The 18,454-nt window shown below is 43.9% G+C and overlaps 3 protein-coding genes across 6 annotated transcripts; all 3 read right to left on the bottom strand.

The window, feature by feature from the left end:
* Positions 1 to 73: 73 nt before the first annotated feature.
* On the bottom strand, positions 74 to 4,701 carry cbx7b (chromobox homolog 7b). 2 transcript variants are annotated; one of them, XM_047032972.1, is made up of 7 exons: positions 4,331 to 4,701; positions 3,464 to 3,532; positions 3,288 to 3,331; positions 3,080 to 3,145; positions 2,880 to 2,946; positions 2,304 to 2,655; positions 74 to 1,711 (listed from the first exon to the last, which is right to left on the bottom strand). In XM_047032972.1, the coding sequence occupies exons 1-7, from the start codon at positions 4,397 to 4,399 to the stop codon at positions 1,512 to 1,514; spliced, it is 867 nt and encodes a 288-aa protein (XP_046888928.1). In that variant the 5' UTR covers positions 4,400 to 4,701; the 3' UTR covers positions 74 to 1,511. The 2 variants fall into 2 exon arrangements, with proteins under 2 accessions (XP_046888928.1, XP_046888929.1); XM_047032973.1 differs by lacking the exon at positions 3,464 to 3,532 and having other exon boundaries at positions 80 to 1,711.
* Positions 4,702 to 4,901: 200 nt separating this feature from the next.
* josd1 (Josephin domain containing 1) lies at positions 4,902 to 10,062 on the bottom strand. 2 transcript variants are annotated; one of them, XM_047032111.1, is made up of 5 exons: positions 9,289 to 10,062; positions 8,093 to 8,851; positions 7,846 to 7,974; positions 7,104 to 7,298; positions 4,902 to 6,750 (listed from the first exon to the last, which is right to left on the bottom strand). In XM_047032111.1, exons 2-5 carry the CDS (start codon positions 8,392 to 8,394, stop codon positions 6,636 to 6,638), a joined length of 741 nt encoding a protein of 246 aa, XP_046888067.1. In that variant the 5' UTR covers positions 8,395 to 8,851; positions 9,289 to 10,062; the 3' UTR covers positions 4,902 to 6,635. The 2 variants fall into 2 exon arrangements, with proteins under 2 accessions (XP_046888067.1, XP_046888068.1); XM_047032112.1 differs by lacking the exon at positions 9,289 to 10,062 and adding an exon at positions 9,163 to 9,266.
* Positions 10,063 to 13,795: 3,733 nt separating this feature from the next.
* xrcc6 (X-ray repair complementing defective repair in Chinese hamster cells 6) lies at positions 13,796 to 18,344 on the bottom strand. Of its 2 annotated transcripts, XR_006956935.1 has the most exons (14): positions 18,214 to 18,344; positions 17,788 to 17,891; positions 17,562 to 17,674; positions 17,255 to 17,396; positions 16,863 to 17,114; positions 16,501 to 16,687; positions 16,231 to 16,417; positions 15,769 to 15,937; positions 15,437 to 15,598; positions 15,181 to 15,310; positions 14,917 to 15,017; positions 14,585 to 14,701; positions 14,162 to 14,459; positions 13,796 to 13,954 (listed from the first exon to the last, which is right to left on the bottom strand). XR_006956935.1 is itself a non-coding variant. In XM_047032110.1 (13 exons), the coding sequence occupies exons 2-13, from the start codon at positions 17,867 to 17,869 to the stop codon at positions 14,260 to 14,262; spliced, it is 1,842 nt and encodes a 613-aa protein (XP_046888066.1). In that variant the 5' UTR covers positions 17,870 to 17,891; positions 18,214 to 18,344; the 3' UTR covers positions 13,983 to 14,259. The 2 variants fall into 2 exon arrangements, 1 of the variants encoding a protein (XP_046888066.1); XM_047032110.1 differs by lacking the exon at positions 13,796 to 13,954 and having other exon boundaries at positions 13,983 to 14,459.
* Positions 18,345 to 18,454: the final 110 nt, after the last annotated feature.

The raw sequence follows: 18,454 nt of genomic DNA, 5'->3' as shown, positions 1-18,454 counted from the left end.
TTCTTACACGATTGCGCAATACGTAACCTCTAGTTAAACATGAGACATTTATTTTTGTACAATAGAAATAAAAATGGTATACACATGGACATTTGTAGACTGGAAGATATATTGCAGACATTTTACTACTAGACAATTCTGAACTGGACATAAAGTGCAATTTTTCTTTACTCAGCAATGACTCAAGAAGCAGCACAAAGCTGGAACCAAATGTTGGCAACATCAAACATGCTGATTTCATTCAGACCTGGGTCAATTCCTATAGTCAAATATGCGGGGTAACTGTGTGTTGAATATATGTCAAGGTTTGCACATATGGGGATTGTTCCATTCATTTAATTGCACAGGTCAACCTAAATGAAGTGCACCCCTAAATAGTTGAAACTGACAGTATTTACCAAAGGTACTTTATCCAGGTCAAGTCTCATAATCATGATGGCTATTGTATTAGTCAGCACAATCTTCATCACAAAATGTTATAAAAACTTTTCAGTTCATCTGCTACATGACAGATACACAAAGGTTCTCTCTCTGAGAATAAATACACTACATTCATATCAATATAGAAAAATAATGACCACAAATACATCCATCACAACTTTTATGCTTCTTCTCAGTCTAACCCTTATAATTCATTCTTGAGTTATAAGCTCCAATCATAACAAAAGACAGTTCATTCACTCTAATCAGACCAAAATAGATGGGGCAGTTTTTATGTTTGTGTGCTAGTCCTGCAAATGGCACAGAAACATCAGGCACTTCCACTCCTGTCTTTGTGGTCACAGAGCGAGTGTAGAGTCACAAGACTCTGACCAATCACCCCAGTTGGATAAACAACCTCTGACCAATGGGAGCCGACCAGAAAGATTCCATAGGGATGACACATCAAGTTAATGATGTTAATGCAGTGCAATTCAGTACAGACTGTTATCAAGTCATAGTTCTTGGTTTTTAAACAACATATTTGTTTAATATCACACTAAGTGGCTGGGGTAACAAAATAATGTTCAATACACCATTGTGTGGGTGTGTGAGGCATGAAAAAAGGCATGCAGGGTGATTGTGGTCTTCTTGCAGAGGATCTGAACAATCATACAAAACTCGTAAGCCACATGTTTACAAAAAATAACAGTCTAGATAAGTACTTCACAAATCCATTTTGTACAGGCTAGTGGCATCTATAGTGTATTCTGAATATCTCATTGTATGTCTATGACCATTTCAATGTAGTTAGTAGACAGCATCTTGTACCCTTCAGAATGCTCAAATATAGAATTGAACAGTAGGAAGTTAGTGTGGATGAGGCGATAGAGGGATAAGAAGAAAGAGAGATTGCACTGTCTAGGCTGGGGAGGGTAGAGGAGGAAACTAATAATAGTTTTGATAAGTCGAACTTGAGAGCTTTCCATATTTCCAAAGTGTCTACCCCTCTCTCTTTCTACTTCTCTCTCTCAGTCTCTATGTCTCTCTCCCCCCTCCCTGTCAGTGTTCTCCTTTTGTCGCTGTGTGTCTTAGAACTCCAAGCCCAGGCCCCTGAAAAAACCTTTAGCTGCCAAGGCCTCTCGGAACGTCACCGTCAGGGAGTTGATTGTAACATCAGTGACTGTCACTTCCCCTGGGCCAATCACAGGGCTCCAAACGTCTGACCTCTCAGATGCTGTCATTTCCTCAGGTCCAATAGCAGAGCTCCAATCCATGGTCCCTTTTTGCCCTGGGTGGGAAAAACAGTCAGAGAGAGGGCAGAGTTACTGTGATTGCATCAAGTCTTTCCTGCATGTTAATGTTACCTCTTTGAGATGCTGTAAATAGTTTATCCCTCCATTATAGTTTTGTCATAACGAAAGACAGATACAAATTCTGTTTTCTTGCTTATACAATACACGAGGAAGAAGACTTTGCACTGCTGTGAATGATGCATTAACTTGGATTAAGTGTCTGTCTCCTCTCTCAATCATCCCACAAACATTTTGAATGAATGAAACAATATTGAAATGACAGCCCACATAGCACACATAATCTCTTGACGGAGAACAGATTTGTTTTCCGAACATGATGATGGAACAGCAGTTCTGGTTGTCTGCCAGACAGCCAACATGTCTAACTCTGAGTCCATGCACTAGTAGGTGGCAAAATAACTTTTAGGGAGAGTAGATGAGCATTCTCATTGCCCCTGCTCTCTGATCTCCAGACAGATTTGGAATAGTTGTAAATGAAATACTCACCTCTATCTAAACACAACGATAGGGCATCAGTCCAAGTAAACCTAAATACAAAGTAATGAACGCTTCATGATAATGACTTACCATTCAGCATGCCACCACATATCTCTGTCTGTCTGACCGACTCCTGTATAACCTCCTCTTCTTCTTCTTCCTCCATGTCCTCCTCGTCCTCATTCCCCTCCTCCCTCCCTCCCCAGTCCTTGTTTTGTGTTGGGGTGGGGGAGCGAGGAGGAGCAGTGAGACACACAAACTGTGACCTGTGGGGTTGGTTCTTAAGGTCGTCCAGCCGTGGGGGCAGGCTTCTCCGGCAGGCTTCATACGTCTGCTCCTCAGCCCCAGAATCCAGCGAGCGGGTCAGGGAGAGACGCAGGCGAGCTTGGGGCTTCTCTGGAGCCTTGTGGGCACTCCGCAAGTCCATAGTGTAGACTGTGTTCTAAGTGAGGAGGTGTGAGGAAGAAGAGATCATTATCTAATATCCCCTAATTTACTCATGTGTCAACATTGTGTACACTGTGATATACTGTTCTGACTTGTGTGAGAGTTATATGGGAGAGCTATTTAACACGGATGACATGCAATGGGAAACATGATGCTCCAAACAGAGACATTTAGAAACTGACAAACACATTGCACCGTGGCTGCATTTCCTGAACCTACCTGTAGCTGAAGTCTCTTTGGTTTGGGCCCTCTCTTCCTATGTCCCAAGGCTCTGTCTCTCTGCTCTCTGGGGAAGCAGCAAGATGAGTCAGTTAATTAGTTATTACTAGAGCTCCATAGTTAGTAGTTGCATTTCATCTTCTCTGGCCATATATGCACACATAAGATGATATGTGTCTGTGTTGTGTCTTTCCCCTTACTTCTCCTCATAGGCCTGAATGAGGCGCTGGTCCAGAATATGCTCCTCAGGCTCCCATGTGCTGTACCTGCAAATATGTATACAAAGAGAAAGAGAGAGAGCAATCCCAACTTATTACTGCTCAGGGGGTCTCCCTCCTACAGTGTATACAGTGACTGGCGCTGGTGGTATATAGCAGGACTAGAGCTATTGTAAAGTTTTCTACTCACTTGGGAGGCCATCCTTTCCACTTCAGCAGGTATTCCACATTTCCCTGAAACACACAACATTCAGACCATCAATGAGGAAGTGTCAGTGGGATAAAGTTTCAATGGGGGGCTACTAGTCCACAATAACGGGAAATGCTCATATGTTCTGTGATGGCATGTTAATGTCCTGTTCCTACCGGTAAGTATTCCAAGATGACGTTATCTTCATGCCGGTAATGCTTATAGCTTCCCGGTTTGACAGCCCACTAGTGAGGATGACGTCATAGCCAAGGAGCGTACTTAATATTGGGGATAAGGGATCCTCACGAGCCCCCTCCCCATCAGGAATTCTTGCAAAACATTCTAGAAGATTTCACTCAAATATGAGGATGGAATTTTTATGACCCAAAAATATACACCGGTCGGAGCATCTGTCGCTGATGTAGTTATAGGCTGTTTAATTGTGCGTGCGTTACCATCACCTGACAGATGTTTACGCTTGTACTAATTAACATTACCAAAAGATCGAGACCCAGAAGACGAAGGAAAGAACGGTAATACAAGTGACTGCACATGAACGTTTAAGTTAAGAAACCACGGATATGCAAACCCGCGTGTATACCGCTCTACCCTCATCATTGCACAAACCCTCATCTTTCAGCGCATCAACTGCGCAGTCTTGTCGAATGCGTAATCATCATGGCCTACTACTACTCTATTCTGCATATTACCAGAACCAACTTCAGATGTGTATGTTCCGATTTCGCCCTCTTACTAAATGTAGAGGGACCGACAGCGCATATGCTACAATGCAATGGCAACACACTCCACGTTATGTTAAAGGGATAGTCGCCCCGTTCTCCCGCCCCCTTCGGAATATAATGTGTGTTTCTAGGTTATCTGAAGTGGGCAAAAGTAGGCTAGCTAACTAGTGCAAGGGTTAGCAATTATTTAGCAAAATTTAAAGGAAGCATTCATTATTAATTACAGTTTTAAAAAGCTGTAATAACTGTAGCCTACATAACAGTATAAATGGAACATGCAACATGCACTAATGCACATACCTTTTTAACTCTTTTTTTAATGATTGATTCCACGGCAAACACTTGTTCGCCTATAGCTGACAGCTCCATAGGATCGGACCAATAGGCAACTATACGCACAAACTGTTATAGCGACTATTCACTGTGGTTACGTCCAATGCAAAAAAGTAACTGTTCATGAGAATGCTTGTCGCATAACAAAACCGTCTTCTCCGCCCCTCCCCTTTCGATTAAGCCTTGTTTTCGTTTTAGTTAGGAGGTTGTATTCCCCGTTTCACTTCCTTGTACTAGATCTTTCCGTACGTACAGTGACTTTCCAAATCTGCGACACATCTGCACTGCTTGGCGCGTCCCCGAGACACAAACAGCGCGTCCTTGCAAGGCGCGCTCCTTCCCAACAGGCCCTGCTGTCAGTTCGGCAGTGTAGGCATGGGTCTGCGCACGCAGATGACAACGTCATGTACCCTACGATCAACATCGTGAAAAAAATAGTAACATAATGTCTACTTGGAAGAATGGACTACATTTCTGGGAACCTTTCCGACATCCCCCCCTTTCCATTGTGCAAGAAATGACGCACTCACACTTGAGGGTATACATAAAGTGCCATTACAAGCATTTTATTTCTGTGGAAAACAAGAAAAAACCGTGAAAGAACCAGGACCCTGTGACAGGAGAGGTGGGTAGGATTGTCATGGCATAAAGCAAAAAATCACAACAATAATAACTTTCTGTGTAGTAGTGATGGGATTCTGTATCCAATTTGTGGACTGCCCCATCTCAAGTCCAGCAATCAAATGACTTATCAGATGTGACCACAGCAACATTAGGCAAAGTATTACATATTCAATATGGGTAAAAGTACATTTCCACAAACCAAGCCCATAAGGACCAGGGTTAAATATATCTCTTCTTTAGGTGAAGAGAGAATAACTGCTTCTTTTGTAAACAAGTTAAGGCCATATCTATCACTCTTCAAAAATACACACAGCTCTGCTGTGATGACAGCTACAAAGCCACCAACACAAATCTCTCCTAAGGCTGATTTCAAAACATCAACAAAAAACAACACATATCTGACTGGACAACCACCAACTTTCATTTTCCCCTCAATGTCACTCTCCAAACTCATTTTCAGTTTCTAAATGGCTCCCTCTGCTCCTGCCTACTATTATCATGTAACAGGAGCAAATTCCCCTAAACTCCCTCAGCTTGTCAGATGTGACATGTCTCATCCCTAGCCAAGACACAGTCACAGCTAGCCACAGTGCATTGTCACTTGACCATCCTCCACCTGGGTTGAACAGTACAGGCCTACAGATTTCACAACTGAGAATTTGGCATGCGGACATCTGATATGCTGTCAGTCTCCCATAATGATATGACTTTATAACATTATAGTTAAGGGGAATACCAGTTCTGGTTTGAATACAGCTCTGACCCAAACAGAGGACATTCCAGCTTATCGGCTACAGAGACCCTGTGATACGCAGGAGCTGTGACATGACCCATGATACAGGACACTTCTCATTGGCTACTGTACAGACTCTACTTGCAGAGACTGGGGTCTGCTTTCTGAGACTGACTACAACATAAGAGGATGTCTACAAAGACAGTATGGTGGCAGAAGTGCTTGGCGTTTGCTTCATTACCTTGCAGTCATACAGTATGTATGTACAGCATACACACACTGTGTTTGTACAGACTGGATACGGTTTGTGCCTGTGATTCAGGGTCTGTTTTGGCAGAGTGGAGGCCTGAACAGTGAACAGGTGATGTCAGAATGAGAGAAAGGCTGAGATGAGATGAACATACACAATCACAGTGGAGCTAGGAAAGACACATCTGGTGAGAGAAATAGGGGGAGGGAGAGAAATGCACATTGAGAGACAGAGAGAGGAGAGCCACACGAAAGACATCTGTGAGTACAGGACTTGAGCAGAAACAGCTAATGACACAGCAAGGAGAGGAGTCATATTACACACCTCCCACACATAGAAACAACTGGAAACGGTTAATGTACAAAAAATCTAAATCAAAAATGACATTGAAAAATAGTCAATATCTATAAAAACACATTAGAATCCCAAACACCGAACATAAAGGTTCGTAGATCTGTGTGTTTTGTGTGTAGTGTGATTCTGAGTGATTTCCCTGTATGTGTTCGAATCCTTCATCGCTTCAGCCAGATTCCAGCAATGTAAACAAAACAAAGTAAGGAAGTCTGGCTTGAGTGCCTCCCTGTGGATTGGCTGAGCATAACTCTTCCTCATCCCGCTGTCCCCTGATTGGACCATGCCTGTGTCCTGAGCAACATTATGAGATATCATTGGCTGGTCGGGCAGCCCTCCGACCTCCAGGTTTGGTGAACCTCCACATCCTCAGAGACAACCAATAGCAGTTCACAGTTCTTCCCTCTCAGCTGGTGACGCAAGAACTTCCTGTGATTTTATTAGGTAGGAGTGGAAAGATCATACACATTAGTGCAGCTGTATTATTAGAGTTTAGACTAAGGCCAATCAACATTGTAAAATGAGTGACTATTTCTACCTGAAGACCAATAGCTGTGAGTGGTTAGTACAGATTGAAACATTCAATTGACTTGGTACTATATAAATTGATAGCTCAACAGTGTAAGTTACTATGTAGTGCCACCTAGTGGAGATGTGTAAATCAGCTTTTACCAGCACAGCTACTACAACACAGAACCAAGACAATCTACTGAATCACTGCAGGCATTCATAAAAGCATTTACACAGAGGCAGCCTAAACCCAAACACACACACGCACTTACCTGAGCTCATCAGGGTTCCCGATGGTGTGTGGGCTGCGCAGTTTGGAGTCCAGGTTGTAGTAGACTCCACCCACCTCTCGTACACCAATCCAGTGCTGGCGTTTGAGGGGAAGGCGGAGAGGACCCCAACGCAGGTTGGACGGCACATTGAGGATAAAGCCTGTCACGTTGGTGAGAGCTATACTGGCCACATCTCTGGAGGACACGCACACACAAACAAACAAGTTAATGCACACTTTACTTTAGGTTGTGTTTCGAAGTACTCATTTACATTTGATCTAGTTTGACATTGTTGCAGCATCTGTATTTGCCATAGTACATACTTTAGATTAATATCCGTACATGTTTATTGTCTGCACCTTGCTGCCAAAGTAAATTCAGTTTTTTGTGTAACATACATGGCGAATAAACCGAATTCTGATTCATCGAAGGTAAAATACTTTTTTTCTGTTTTTAAATGGCAAAATATCAGTGACCTCATTTGCTTTGTTTTAGCCCTGAAGACAATAACTCTCAAAGTAACAGAACGTGAACGTGTTTTTATACTAAGTCAGTCAAACCATGTACAATAATATTTTGGATGGAACATGACTGAGTTGGATTGTGGACCTGTGTGGAATTGGAGAAATAAGCTAGTTAGTTTGGCTAACTCTAAATCAAGACAGACACTCACAAATAGCGCTAGAAACATGAGTAGTAAAAGAACAGCAAGTTATATGAAAGTGACATCAAACAGCTTTACCTCCTTTTATCCCACCACACGGCCTCAAAGCCCCGAGTCTGCAGGGCCGCCATGATGACGTTCACGTCATAGTTCCCATTTCCCAGCATGCTCTTCTTATGAGGTGTCACCATGGTGCCGGGGGAGAGTCTTTGGAGAGAGGATAGACAGAGTAATGAGGAGAGCAAGATAGAAAAAGAGAGAGAGCACAGGAGAGATGGAAAGCAGAGGTAACAAACACAAACAAAAGACACACACACACACACACCTCTGGTAAATGTCCTGCAATGTGTCTCTGCTGAAAGCTGCCCTGTCCTGGAAGACGTTATTGAGAGCATGCAGAGCACACAACTCCCGGCGCTGCTTCTCGTGGTAAATAGCTGGAGGGGGTGGAGCCTGGGCAGGAGAGAGGTATGGCCTCTGGTCTGACTTCTCTTCCCCTCCCCCTGGACCCTCAACATCACCCCCTCCCTCCCCTTTCTGTTTGCTGACCTTCCAAGGCATACAGCCTAGATCCTGCAGCCCCCCAACTGCCCTCCCCTTCCCTCCGGAATATGGAGCACTCCCCATCGTTGTGGTTACGCAGCCACAGCAACCATCATCATTGCGACCTCTCAGGTGCTGGAGGGGCGTGAGGAGAGGGTAGGGGTAGTTCCTGGCTGGAGTGAAATAAGACGAAGCTCACTACACAATGTCGCTATAAATGTTGAGAGGAAGGAAAAACTGTAAAAAGATTCAAGTGTGGAGTGCCGAAGATCAGGAGTTTCCCGTGAAAATCATTAGATGTAAGAAATTATCCAGACGTGTCAGCTTAAAAACAAAGTACAAAAAGGCAGTGTGTGTCTCTTCTTTCGACTTCCTCCATATTGCTAGTTTTACAAGTGTTCAGGACTCTCTCCTAGTCACTTGAGCACTGCAGTTCTCTCCATCTCTAGTATACCCAAGCAGCACCAGACATCAAGCTGAGGGAAACTATGAAGCAGACGGGATGGTTGAGGCTCAATGGAAAGCAATCCTTGGAAAACAGCTGGCAAAGTAGAGAGAGAAGAAATTGACAGTAAGTAATCATACAATAATATGTTGACATCCCTAATGTCAATGTTTGCCACAGCGAGTCCGATATCAGGCGTTGTGCTAGTTCTCTTTTCCCCCAGTCAGCTGGAACCTAGCACTAGAATACACATTAGGCAGCTGACTGCCAGATAAGAAAGCCCCTGATTAGTAAATAGCACATTGTAGTTGGCTAAAGCGGACCATTTCAGGATATTATCATAATCAGTTTGACAGTTAGATTTATATAACAAAATATATATTGTCATCAATACAATAACTTCTTACATTAACCGTCGTTCAAGCTCTCACTGTATGTAGTGTGTAACTAGAAAGCCTGCAGTACGTTCCAGACGTTTGATAACGATCCATGCAACTTATCACCTTGTAATCAATTTTCACCTCACCACGCACCTTTTTCTTCGTGTAGTACCAGTTTGGGTGGTCATAATCCTCTCGAATCAACCTTTTCTGCTCTTTTCCTGCGGTTGTTTGGTCCTTTGTCTTTAGCTAGCTAGCACTTTTTCCTTGTTGCTCCTATACCTCTCCGTGGGCATGCGCAAAACGTCATTGGCTTCATTTTCGCTTGTCATAGTCTGCGTCAGACCTGAATGCGTACAGTAGTCCCTCCTCCGAGACTGCGAAACCCTAGATTCCAGTTTATTTTGATGCAGGGTGGGAGTGATTTGTTTCAAACAGTGTATCTTTGTAAAACAATAACATCCAATGTTATCATAGGGTGCTAAATTGCCTGAATGCCTGAGTGCATACAGCCCAGTAAAACTTTATTTTCAGTACTTTTTCCACATTATGAAACATAGAAAATACCTTAGAGTATTATATATGACGTTTCTACATAAGAGAGCTAATACAATGTATTTAACTTATTTTGTAATTGTGCACACTGTGCTCCCTGAAAGCTTGATGTATTTTCCGGCATCAATAAATGGGAATTTTATTGAATCAGCAGCATGACAAACAACCCATAACCATAATATCCATGCAGTGCAGTGAGAAAACATGTAGGACAAAGACAATCAGCAAACCTACAAAATGACACCTAACCCTTACACCAGAAATTGCAGCTTGAACCTAGCCTGGCTGCCAGCCCAACTTCTCCCGGCCCACAAAAAAATTTGTTCGGGAAGTTGGGTCTGGAGGGTCTCGTATTGGGGACAACTACAGAAAACCAGAATCGGGACGGACCAATGAAATTGCCAGGGCGGGCTTTATAGATGATGGACAGATGATCAACAGTAACGTAATCAACAACATCACGAAAGAGCGCTTGGGTTGAATTCGTTTTCAACAAACAACATATTACGTTGGTTGTAGGTCTATCCAATTAAGCGAAGACGCATTTGAGTTCGGTTGAAACACGCCCCGTAGTCACAGCCCAAAGGAGAGTTTTCAGACTCATATTCTGACTAGAATTATGAGTATGACAACGTCAGGCTAGCTTGAACCTATAAAGTACATAATCTCTTAGTATCTTCACCCCCACTCTTCCATCTTTCTTATCTGTCTGGTTGTCTTAATCTTAATTAACACATCTAATTTTCTGAGTCAATTTAGCAGCCATGTCTGTCAGTAGCTCCTCCCTGAGGCTGTCCTCCCTCCTCTGCAGCTCATGGGTGAAGTGGCCCTGCAGTGCCCTCATCTCCACCACCCTGTCCAGCAGCATCCTTGCCACTGTCCTCCTTGCACCCAGGGGGCAGTCTGGGCCATTGCCCACAAGCTCAGCCTTTTGGCCACAGAGAGACAGAGCAGTCCTGAGACCCCCTTCATTAGTATCCAGGAGCTGGGCTAAAGAACTGCCTGACCACAGACAGTCTGCATGAGTGAGGACCGTAATGATGTAGCTGCTGGCTCCATCCCCAAAAAGCTCCAGTGTGACCCTGGTGGCCTCTGCAGCATCCTGATCAATCCTACCTCCAGAACCTGGGGCCTGGATAACCAGCATGATAGCATGGGGTCCAGGACTGATAAGCTGGAGGCTTCGCAGGGCCTCCCGGGCCCTCTTACTGTCATCCAGGGAGGGGCCAAATAGGTCTGGGGTGTCCACTACCGTGACCACCCTCCCCTCTACCACCGCCTGCCGCCTGCTGCTCTCCATCAGAGGGCTTGCCTGGCCTTCAGGTAGGGGGCGTCTGCAGCCCAGCAGGGTGTCTGCCAAGGAGGTACGGCCCCCTCCAGGAGGCCCTAGCAGGATAAGCCTCAACTCCGGCTCCCTGGGGCTGCCTGACCTGGGTGATTGGACATCTCTGTCTGGAGCTTGCTCTCTGAAGTTTACTGGGAGAAAGAAACAAAAACAAAAGGGAGATAAATATCTAGCAGCTGGCTTGTGTGAACAGCCATTCAGATTTACAGCAGAAAGAAATGAGCTCAAAAGAGAAGAGACTTGATATACAACCCCGAAAGACACAGAAGACTAAATATGATGAGATTGTACAGAGAGTGCCAAGTCCTCTGTTGAAAAATAATAGGGATAAGGATCCAACTAACTCAATTCTATTATGTTTGTTGACAGATTCCACGCCTTGGTTATCATTAGTGAGGGGGGAGAAATTAGTGGTAACTAAGACCCAGGGAAGAAAAGGAATCGAAAAGAGTTGTATACCTGTGAAGGCTTTAATGACAGCAGGCACGGAGATGAGTTTGGAGATCACAGCTGTGAGGAAGATAAAGTTATTTAACTTAATCACTCAGCCTTATTACCGAATATTTTGAGAACAAATAGTTAATTAATTAAGCAGCTTCTCACCTGCTGAAAACCTCCAAATACGAGACAGCCACTTAAACAGGCTTTGTATGCCTGCAACACACTGAATGATTAATCATATTGTACATGTACCTACATGCCTGCTTGACTGTTAGGTATTGATTTCACATCCAAGTAAAAGATAACAGGTTGTCAGTGAAGATACATCTGGTGTTCGGCTCTACTGGATGCTGTCCTAAAATAGGAAGGATGAGATGGATGGTAAAATATGGAGATACGTACTGCGTAAAGTGCCCACCAGATGGCTCACCCAGCTCCACAAAGCTGTCAGACCTGCAACACATGGCGGTTTAACAGTGTTTAAAATTAAAATTTATATTATGGGGTGGGTAATAGCTCAGTGGTATAATATTTGACGACAGATTAAGAGATTGCATGTTCAAATCCCCTTGGTATACTGCTTTGGATAAAAATCGGCATACCCTAACCTTTGTGGAGTGTATTAGTACTGCATTGATGGTGTTCCCTCAACTGTGACTCAATAACAAGCACAGAGGTTCAACTGTCTGCTTACCAGTCAGAGTGCAGAAGAGACGAATAGGCCATCTTATCAGGGCTGGGAGTGCTGTGAAAGACACAGTATTATGCCAAACTGACATGGTTTACAAATGTTGAGCAGCAGGAAATTGATTATCAATTAGACACACCATTTCAAGAATGCCAAAATTGCAAGGAAACCCCCCAAATGACTGAATAGGCAGTCTGTAATGATGAGACACCATATAAAAGGTTATTTCAAGCCAAGCAGTGATGTAACTCCAATGTGCTGCCCAGTCTAATAATGTAGGCTACTTGTTTAAGCTGCATAATAACACTATTGAGACCCACACTTTTTTATTATGCCTTATGCTGATTAGGTGGTGGTCACAGAGAATGCCTATTCCAAGAAATGTATAGGCCTACAGTCTCCATACATTAGGATGACCAGATTTGAGTTTGTGAAAAAGAGGACACTTCGTCGCGGGGGTGGGAATTTAGTCCAGTGCTTCTGTGGCTTTCAGTGGTTGTTTAATGCTTGTTATATTAAAGCAATAATGATAACAAATACAACATTCTAAATAATAAATTGTTTATGGTCACATATTAACATAAGAAAATTAAGACACTTTTCAGTCCTCATATATTCAACAAAGGCGGCAAGGTGCTCATTGTTGCCAGATTGGAAATGGTATCATACCAAAGGCTCACAATCATCGTATTTGGAGGATAATTATCGTGCATCTGGCAACACTGAAAAGGCGGTTGACCAATGACAGTCAGCTCTACGGTCAGAGCTTGCGCAAGAAGGTGGAACTTGAGGGAGATACCCTTCCAAAACTTGTAAGGCCGGGCGTTGTGAAAGACCCAGAAAAAACACAAATATCCAACGAGGCAAAATCTCGGACGATTTTGGAATCCCTGCCGCCGGACGCATTTTTTAGGTCTCAAAAAGAGGACATGTCCGGGTAAAAGAGGACGTCTGGTCACCCTACCATACATTCCATTTTGGTCTAACCTCGAACCCGGGGACTCATTGAGTGGATACTGACCCTGTGAGAACTTGTAGAGGAGGTAGCCTACCACAGTTAAGACTGCGGTCAGTACACTGTTGAAGTCTAACCATAGACCTAGGTAAAAGGAGAGGTAAGGAGAGAGCAACAACAAGCGTTCAAATCAAAGCAAGTGTAGTGTTGTTTACGAGTCACGAGAAGAAATGTAAACATTATTTGTATAAAATGTCATAAAAATTATATAATATATAATTTATATATAATAATACAATTTATATTATATATAATAATAAAAGTTGATGCACAAAGGAGTCCACTGCTTTGACACCACAATAACATCGTTTTCTCACTAGACCTCAAGGTCAGTGTGCCTTGGATTTAATCGTTGTTCACACAAGTTGCACATGTTTCGAGATAGCCCGGGCTAGTTATGTAGACTCTGGTGCAAGAAACAAGTATTGCTACATGTTTATCAGTCCCCTTGGCTTGGCCTCACTTGTTTACCATCACAAAGAATCGTTAAGTGCTTTACAAAGTTGTTTTCATGCATCTCTCACCTGTTACCGCATTTTCCAACTCGGTTGTTCCACCTGCGCAGTTTACGGAAGTTGCTGAACAGGCGCTGCTCGTCTTGCAATCGCATGGCTCCATATTTACAAAGGACAGGTAGGATCTTTAGCGGACAAGCACCACCCTCCGTCACGTGCAAGTAGCCTACTTAACGTTTCTGACTTGCCCAGTCTTGTACAACTTGCCCGACCACGTTTTTTCTTTATTGTATGTTGTGCTTATCAAGTCAAGACACTCCCTTCAGAGACAAGAAAAGTAGGACTATATATTTTCGCAGTGATATAATTAATTCTGACAGAAACGAATTAAAACAGATTGCAAAATTTCAATAAGTAACCACCATGGGTTTTTTTTTTTTTTTTTTTACAACATTTTAAGTTACAGTCATACACGAGTACAATAGTTTCATTTGAATTTAGGTTTTTCTCCAAAACTTTCAACTCACTACTTTCCACAGAAGCCCTTTACTTTTTGCCTCCCCTCTTCCATCACAAAGACAACTGACAAACTTCCAACAGAGGCTGGCCTGATAGCTACAGCTCTTCATTTGGTCAGCTGGGCCATCAGTGCGTCAATCAGCTCAATTTTTTTGGTCCCGGTGGTTCGAACACCAAACTGCTTACAGGCGTCCTTCAATACTGGCACCGTCAGTTTACCCAGAGCGCCTTTCTGTGCAAGTGCCTGCAGTTCCTCCTTCGACATCTCCACCTTGGGCTTCTTCTCAGCTCCACCCCCTGCCTCGGCTGCATAATAAACAGGAAGCTTCAAGTAGTTAGAACTAGATAGCAAATGCAGAGCTGATTAATACTAGTTTACAAGCACAGGCAAGTAATACGATATTGAAACTATCTAGACCCCACAGTCTGACCTGGTTTGCGCTTGGATGCAGTCTTAGCCCCAGGATTGTAGTCAGCAGGATAGACCAGATCCTTGAAGTCCTGGACCAGAGGACCCAGACGATCATCTATGCTGTCTATCTTAGGCACTGAGATAGGAAGAGCCAAGAGGAAATGAGAAAGGTAGGGGGAAGAGAAGCAAGCAGGGAAGAAGATAGGGGGGGAAATGGAGGTTTGAAGCACAATTGAAAAGTGTGCATATTTTTATGCCTAATTTGTACATGATAATAATCCAATAGAGAACATGGGAATTCATCAAATCAGCAAGTCCCAGATGGACTGGCAGATTGGGCAGTGTACATACAGGTGAAGTCCTCTATATGTTCTGGTGCCATCAGATCCAGAGCCAGAGCCTCCAGGTTCCTGTAGTGCTGCTGGAGGACCGGGTTCTCAAACGCATCACTCCTGCAACACACAAGGACCTACCTGTTATCATCTCTCCCCCCAAAAAACTCCTTACTGGGTCAAAAGGTTGAAAAGCTATATATAGACATATCTATAACTACGTGGCCAAAATCATATACCCGATAGTGAAGTTGTCAATAATGAACATATCTGAAGACTGCACCTGTATCTGAAGTGCAGCTTGTGCACAATCTCCTTCATCTTCTCCACCTGTGTGTGGGAGGCTGTAGGGTTCTGGGGGATGTCCAGGGATCGCACGTCCTCAGCAAAAGGAAGGAAGATGGCATTGAAGCCTGGTGCACGTGCGCACACATGTGCAAACATACAGTTAGACAGAGTGATAACATTGTATTCCATGATAGAAAACTGGGATGCATTATAAGCATCAGAAACTCCCCCCAGCCGTTGCCCCAGGTTACCTGGGGGGGTCATCTGGACCTGGCCCTCGTCCACTTGCTCTTTTTGGGGCACCAGTGCCACAAAGCAAGGAGGGGTGTTGCGACGAGAAGTGTATCTACATACAGCAAACACTCCTTTCTCGATGCACTTCTGCAGCAATGCTGTGAACACACATGCACTTCCTTTGGAAAGACCAGTCAGAGAGAAGGGTGAAAATATTGCTTTGTAGAATTCTTCTCACAACAATGTTTGGCTTTCCCCAAAAAACTACTACCAAAGTGACACGATTTAAACTGTCCTCATTAAGACAAGGAGTGTTAGAACATGTACACAGTCCACAGTCCACACACACCTGTGATCTGCTGCTCCTCAGGGTAGATGAAGACAGCAGGCCGGATGTGGTGGTGCAGCTTCAGGCGATCCAGAGGTTTGAACCCAATCAGAACCAAGCCCGGGTCATCAAACTTCTTCATCCACATCAGCTCATCTTTCTCCATCACTATCTGCTTGTTCCCATAAACCTACAGTACATCCCATATACATATATTAACTCTAAAATACAGACCTATGATACAGAACACACAGGCTGTAGACATTACAGACACACAGAAAGCCTATTTATTAGCACATTCATCAAAAAATAAAGGAATAGTTTATTCATAATTCATCAAGACACACCTGTAATTATATATTATCATATGCATATTTGGATAGGTGTGGTTTTCATTCCATTACTAACCGTTCCTTACATAAGCAATGGCTTACAAACTCTCCATATGTGTCAGTGAGAACAAATGAACCAGCCCTCCCTTACCTGGGCCTTCTTGGTGTCACTGGGCAGCAGTAGGCTGCCTGTTTGGGTGTGGTAGAGGCGTGTCTTGGTCCTAGCTGGCTCATTGGTGTCACGGTGGAGCCTGATTGGTGAAGGTTTCTTAGCGGAACGGGCCATGACGTACACACCCACTGCTACCTTCATACCCTCCCCCAGAGTCAGACTCAACCTGGTGAAAGGGAGAGGGGAAAGGGGGTTGTAAACAGAACACAAAAATACCACAAAAGGTGATGGTTCCACAGTTGTATTTACCTGGCCAGAGCTCTCTTCCTATGCTCTTTAGCCCCGACCCTCTTCAGGAGGTCTTCTAGCTTCCCACAAGCCTCCAGCTGCAGCCCCAGCTCACTCTCATCCTCGGGAGGACTCACAATGTCGCAGAAGAAGAGAGACACGTCAAACCCATCAGACTTCTTTAGGTGCATTAGGTCAATGATCACACCTATGGAGAGAACAACAATGAGAGACAAAGAGAGGAAGTGATGGAAGAAATGATCAATGTTTACTTGATATAACTATGACATATGGTGTAACAAGTCCGCATTAAAAGGTCTCCTGGAATCCTGCCTCACCAGAACGTCAAACGACAAACTGCCGCTTTCAGTCTCCAAACCCACCCGTCTCTTTCAGGTCTCCAGCCTTGGTGCGTGCCTGCCGGTCGAGCTTGCTGTCACCTCCGTGTGGCGCGTCCCTGCACGTGAAGATCATGAGGCGTTTGTGTGAGAGGCGGAGCTTGATGTCACTGTAGAGGTTGGAGCAGCACCAGAGGGCGTCGCCCAGAGAGGTGTCCCCACTGCCCAGGGTCTCTGCTGCCAGGCAGGCTCCCTTCTCCCCACGCAGGCTCTCCACTTCCTGGACCCATTTGGCACCTGGAGCGAGAGGGAGACCGGATGAGAGAAGGATAGAACAGGAGACATAGGTGAGGACTGAAGACAGAGGAAAAGATATGGATATAAAAAGCAGACTGGCCTGTAAACCACCAGCGTGTGCTTCATTCCTGCAAACCTACCAGGTGAGTCAAGGTCGTGGTAGACATACACATGTTTGAAGGTGTTTTGGGGGTTCTTGCTGTGCTTTGTCCCATAGAACACCAAAGCCACTAGATCCTTATCACTGCTGATGATCTTACTGGTGTACACACTGCGCACACACTGTGGGATACATGGATACATGGAATTGAGTGAGAAATGCAGGAGGAAGTATAGCATAAATAAAAACTGGGAATTACACAGTTTGGGAGTGAGGATCCTCAACAGATGGGGAACTAAAAGGGTAATGGAAAGAATGAGGAAAAAGGGATGAGAGGAAAGCCGTACTTGCATGGTCATGTCAAAGTTAGAGGGCTCTCCATCCTCTCCTTTGATGAACATCTCCTTAGAGGCATCAACCAGGAACACCAAACTGTCCCTGCCTGTGTGCTTGTAGTCACCTGTGAGGGACAGATCCAGTACATACTTTGAACGCTGTCTGGAGTGATACAATGATCAAACATACATGTACATTCTAACATAGCAATGGCTAGCCTGCCATCTATAGTCTCACCTCCGGACTCATCCCCCTCTTCCGTCTCATCATCATCTTCGTCATCATCACCATTCCGATAATAGGCGTTCCACTGTGCCATTGTACCCTACGGGGCTTTGTACCTGCAAGAAGTAGTCAATCATTCAAAGTCCTGGCATCGTAACATTGAAATAAAGAAATAACCTAGTTTGAAACACGAAAGTTACACTTTTAAGTGCCTTTCTGCAAGTTGATAGCTCTAAATTGGAAGGAGAACGGTGCTCTACTAAGGCTAAATATCTATGTAAAAAATCATCAAACATCAGAACGTCAACCACTACTACTACACGGAATCATTCAGGCGGGTAGCTTAAGTCGCTAGATGCTAACATTTCACATTACATTTACACATTTTTTGTGGTAAATGCAGAAGATTATAAAGGTATACAAAGTGTATACGCCTACCTTGGACTGGAGCCTGCAATATTATTACCTAAAATGCAATTCACTTTATTTCAAATCTAAAAACATTGGTTGTGTTCGGGTTGTGTTACACAAAAACTTGCCCACAACTTATTTGAAGAAGCCTTGACTTCTTCTGTGGTATATATACTCATGCATTGTTTTCTTAGTGCATACTGCCCTCTACTTTAGGTATATGGTACTGAAGAAAAATGTTTTGGAGCAAAACGGGAATATTTTTACT

This window comes from Hypomesus transpacificus, chromosome 13 (genome assembly GCF_021917145.1).
Source record: "Hypomesus transpacificus isolate Combined female chromosome 13, fHypTra1, whole genome shotgun sequence".
In the NCBI taxonomy this organism is placed as follows: domain Eukaryota; kingdom Metazoa; phylum Chordata; class Actinopteri; order Osmeriformes; family Osmeridae; genus Hypomesus; species Hypomesus transpacificus.
Note: the sequence above shows the minus strand (reverse complement) of the source record. Positions and strands in the feature narration are given on the sequence as shown.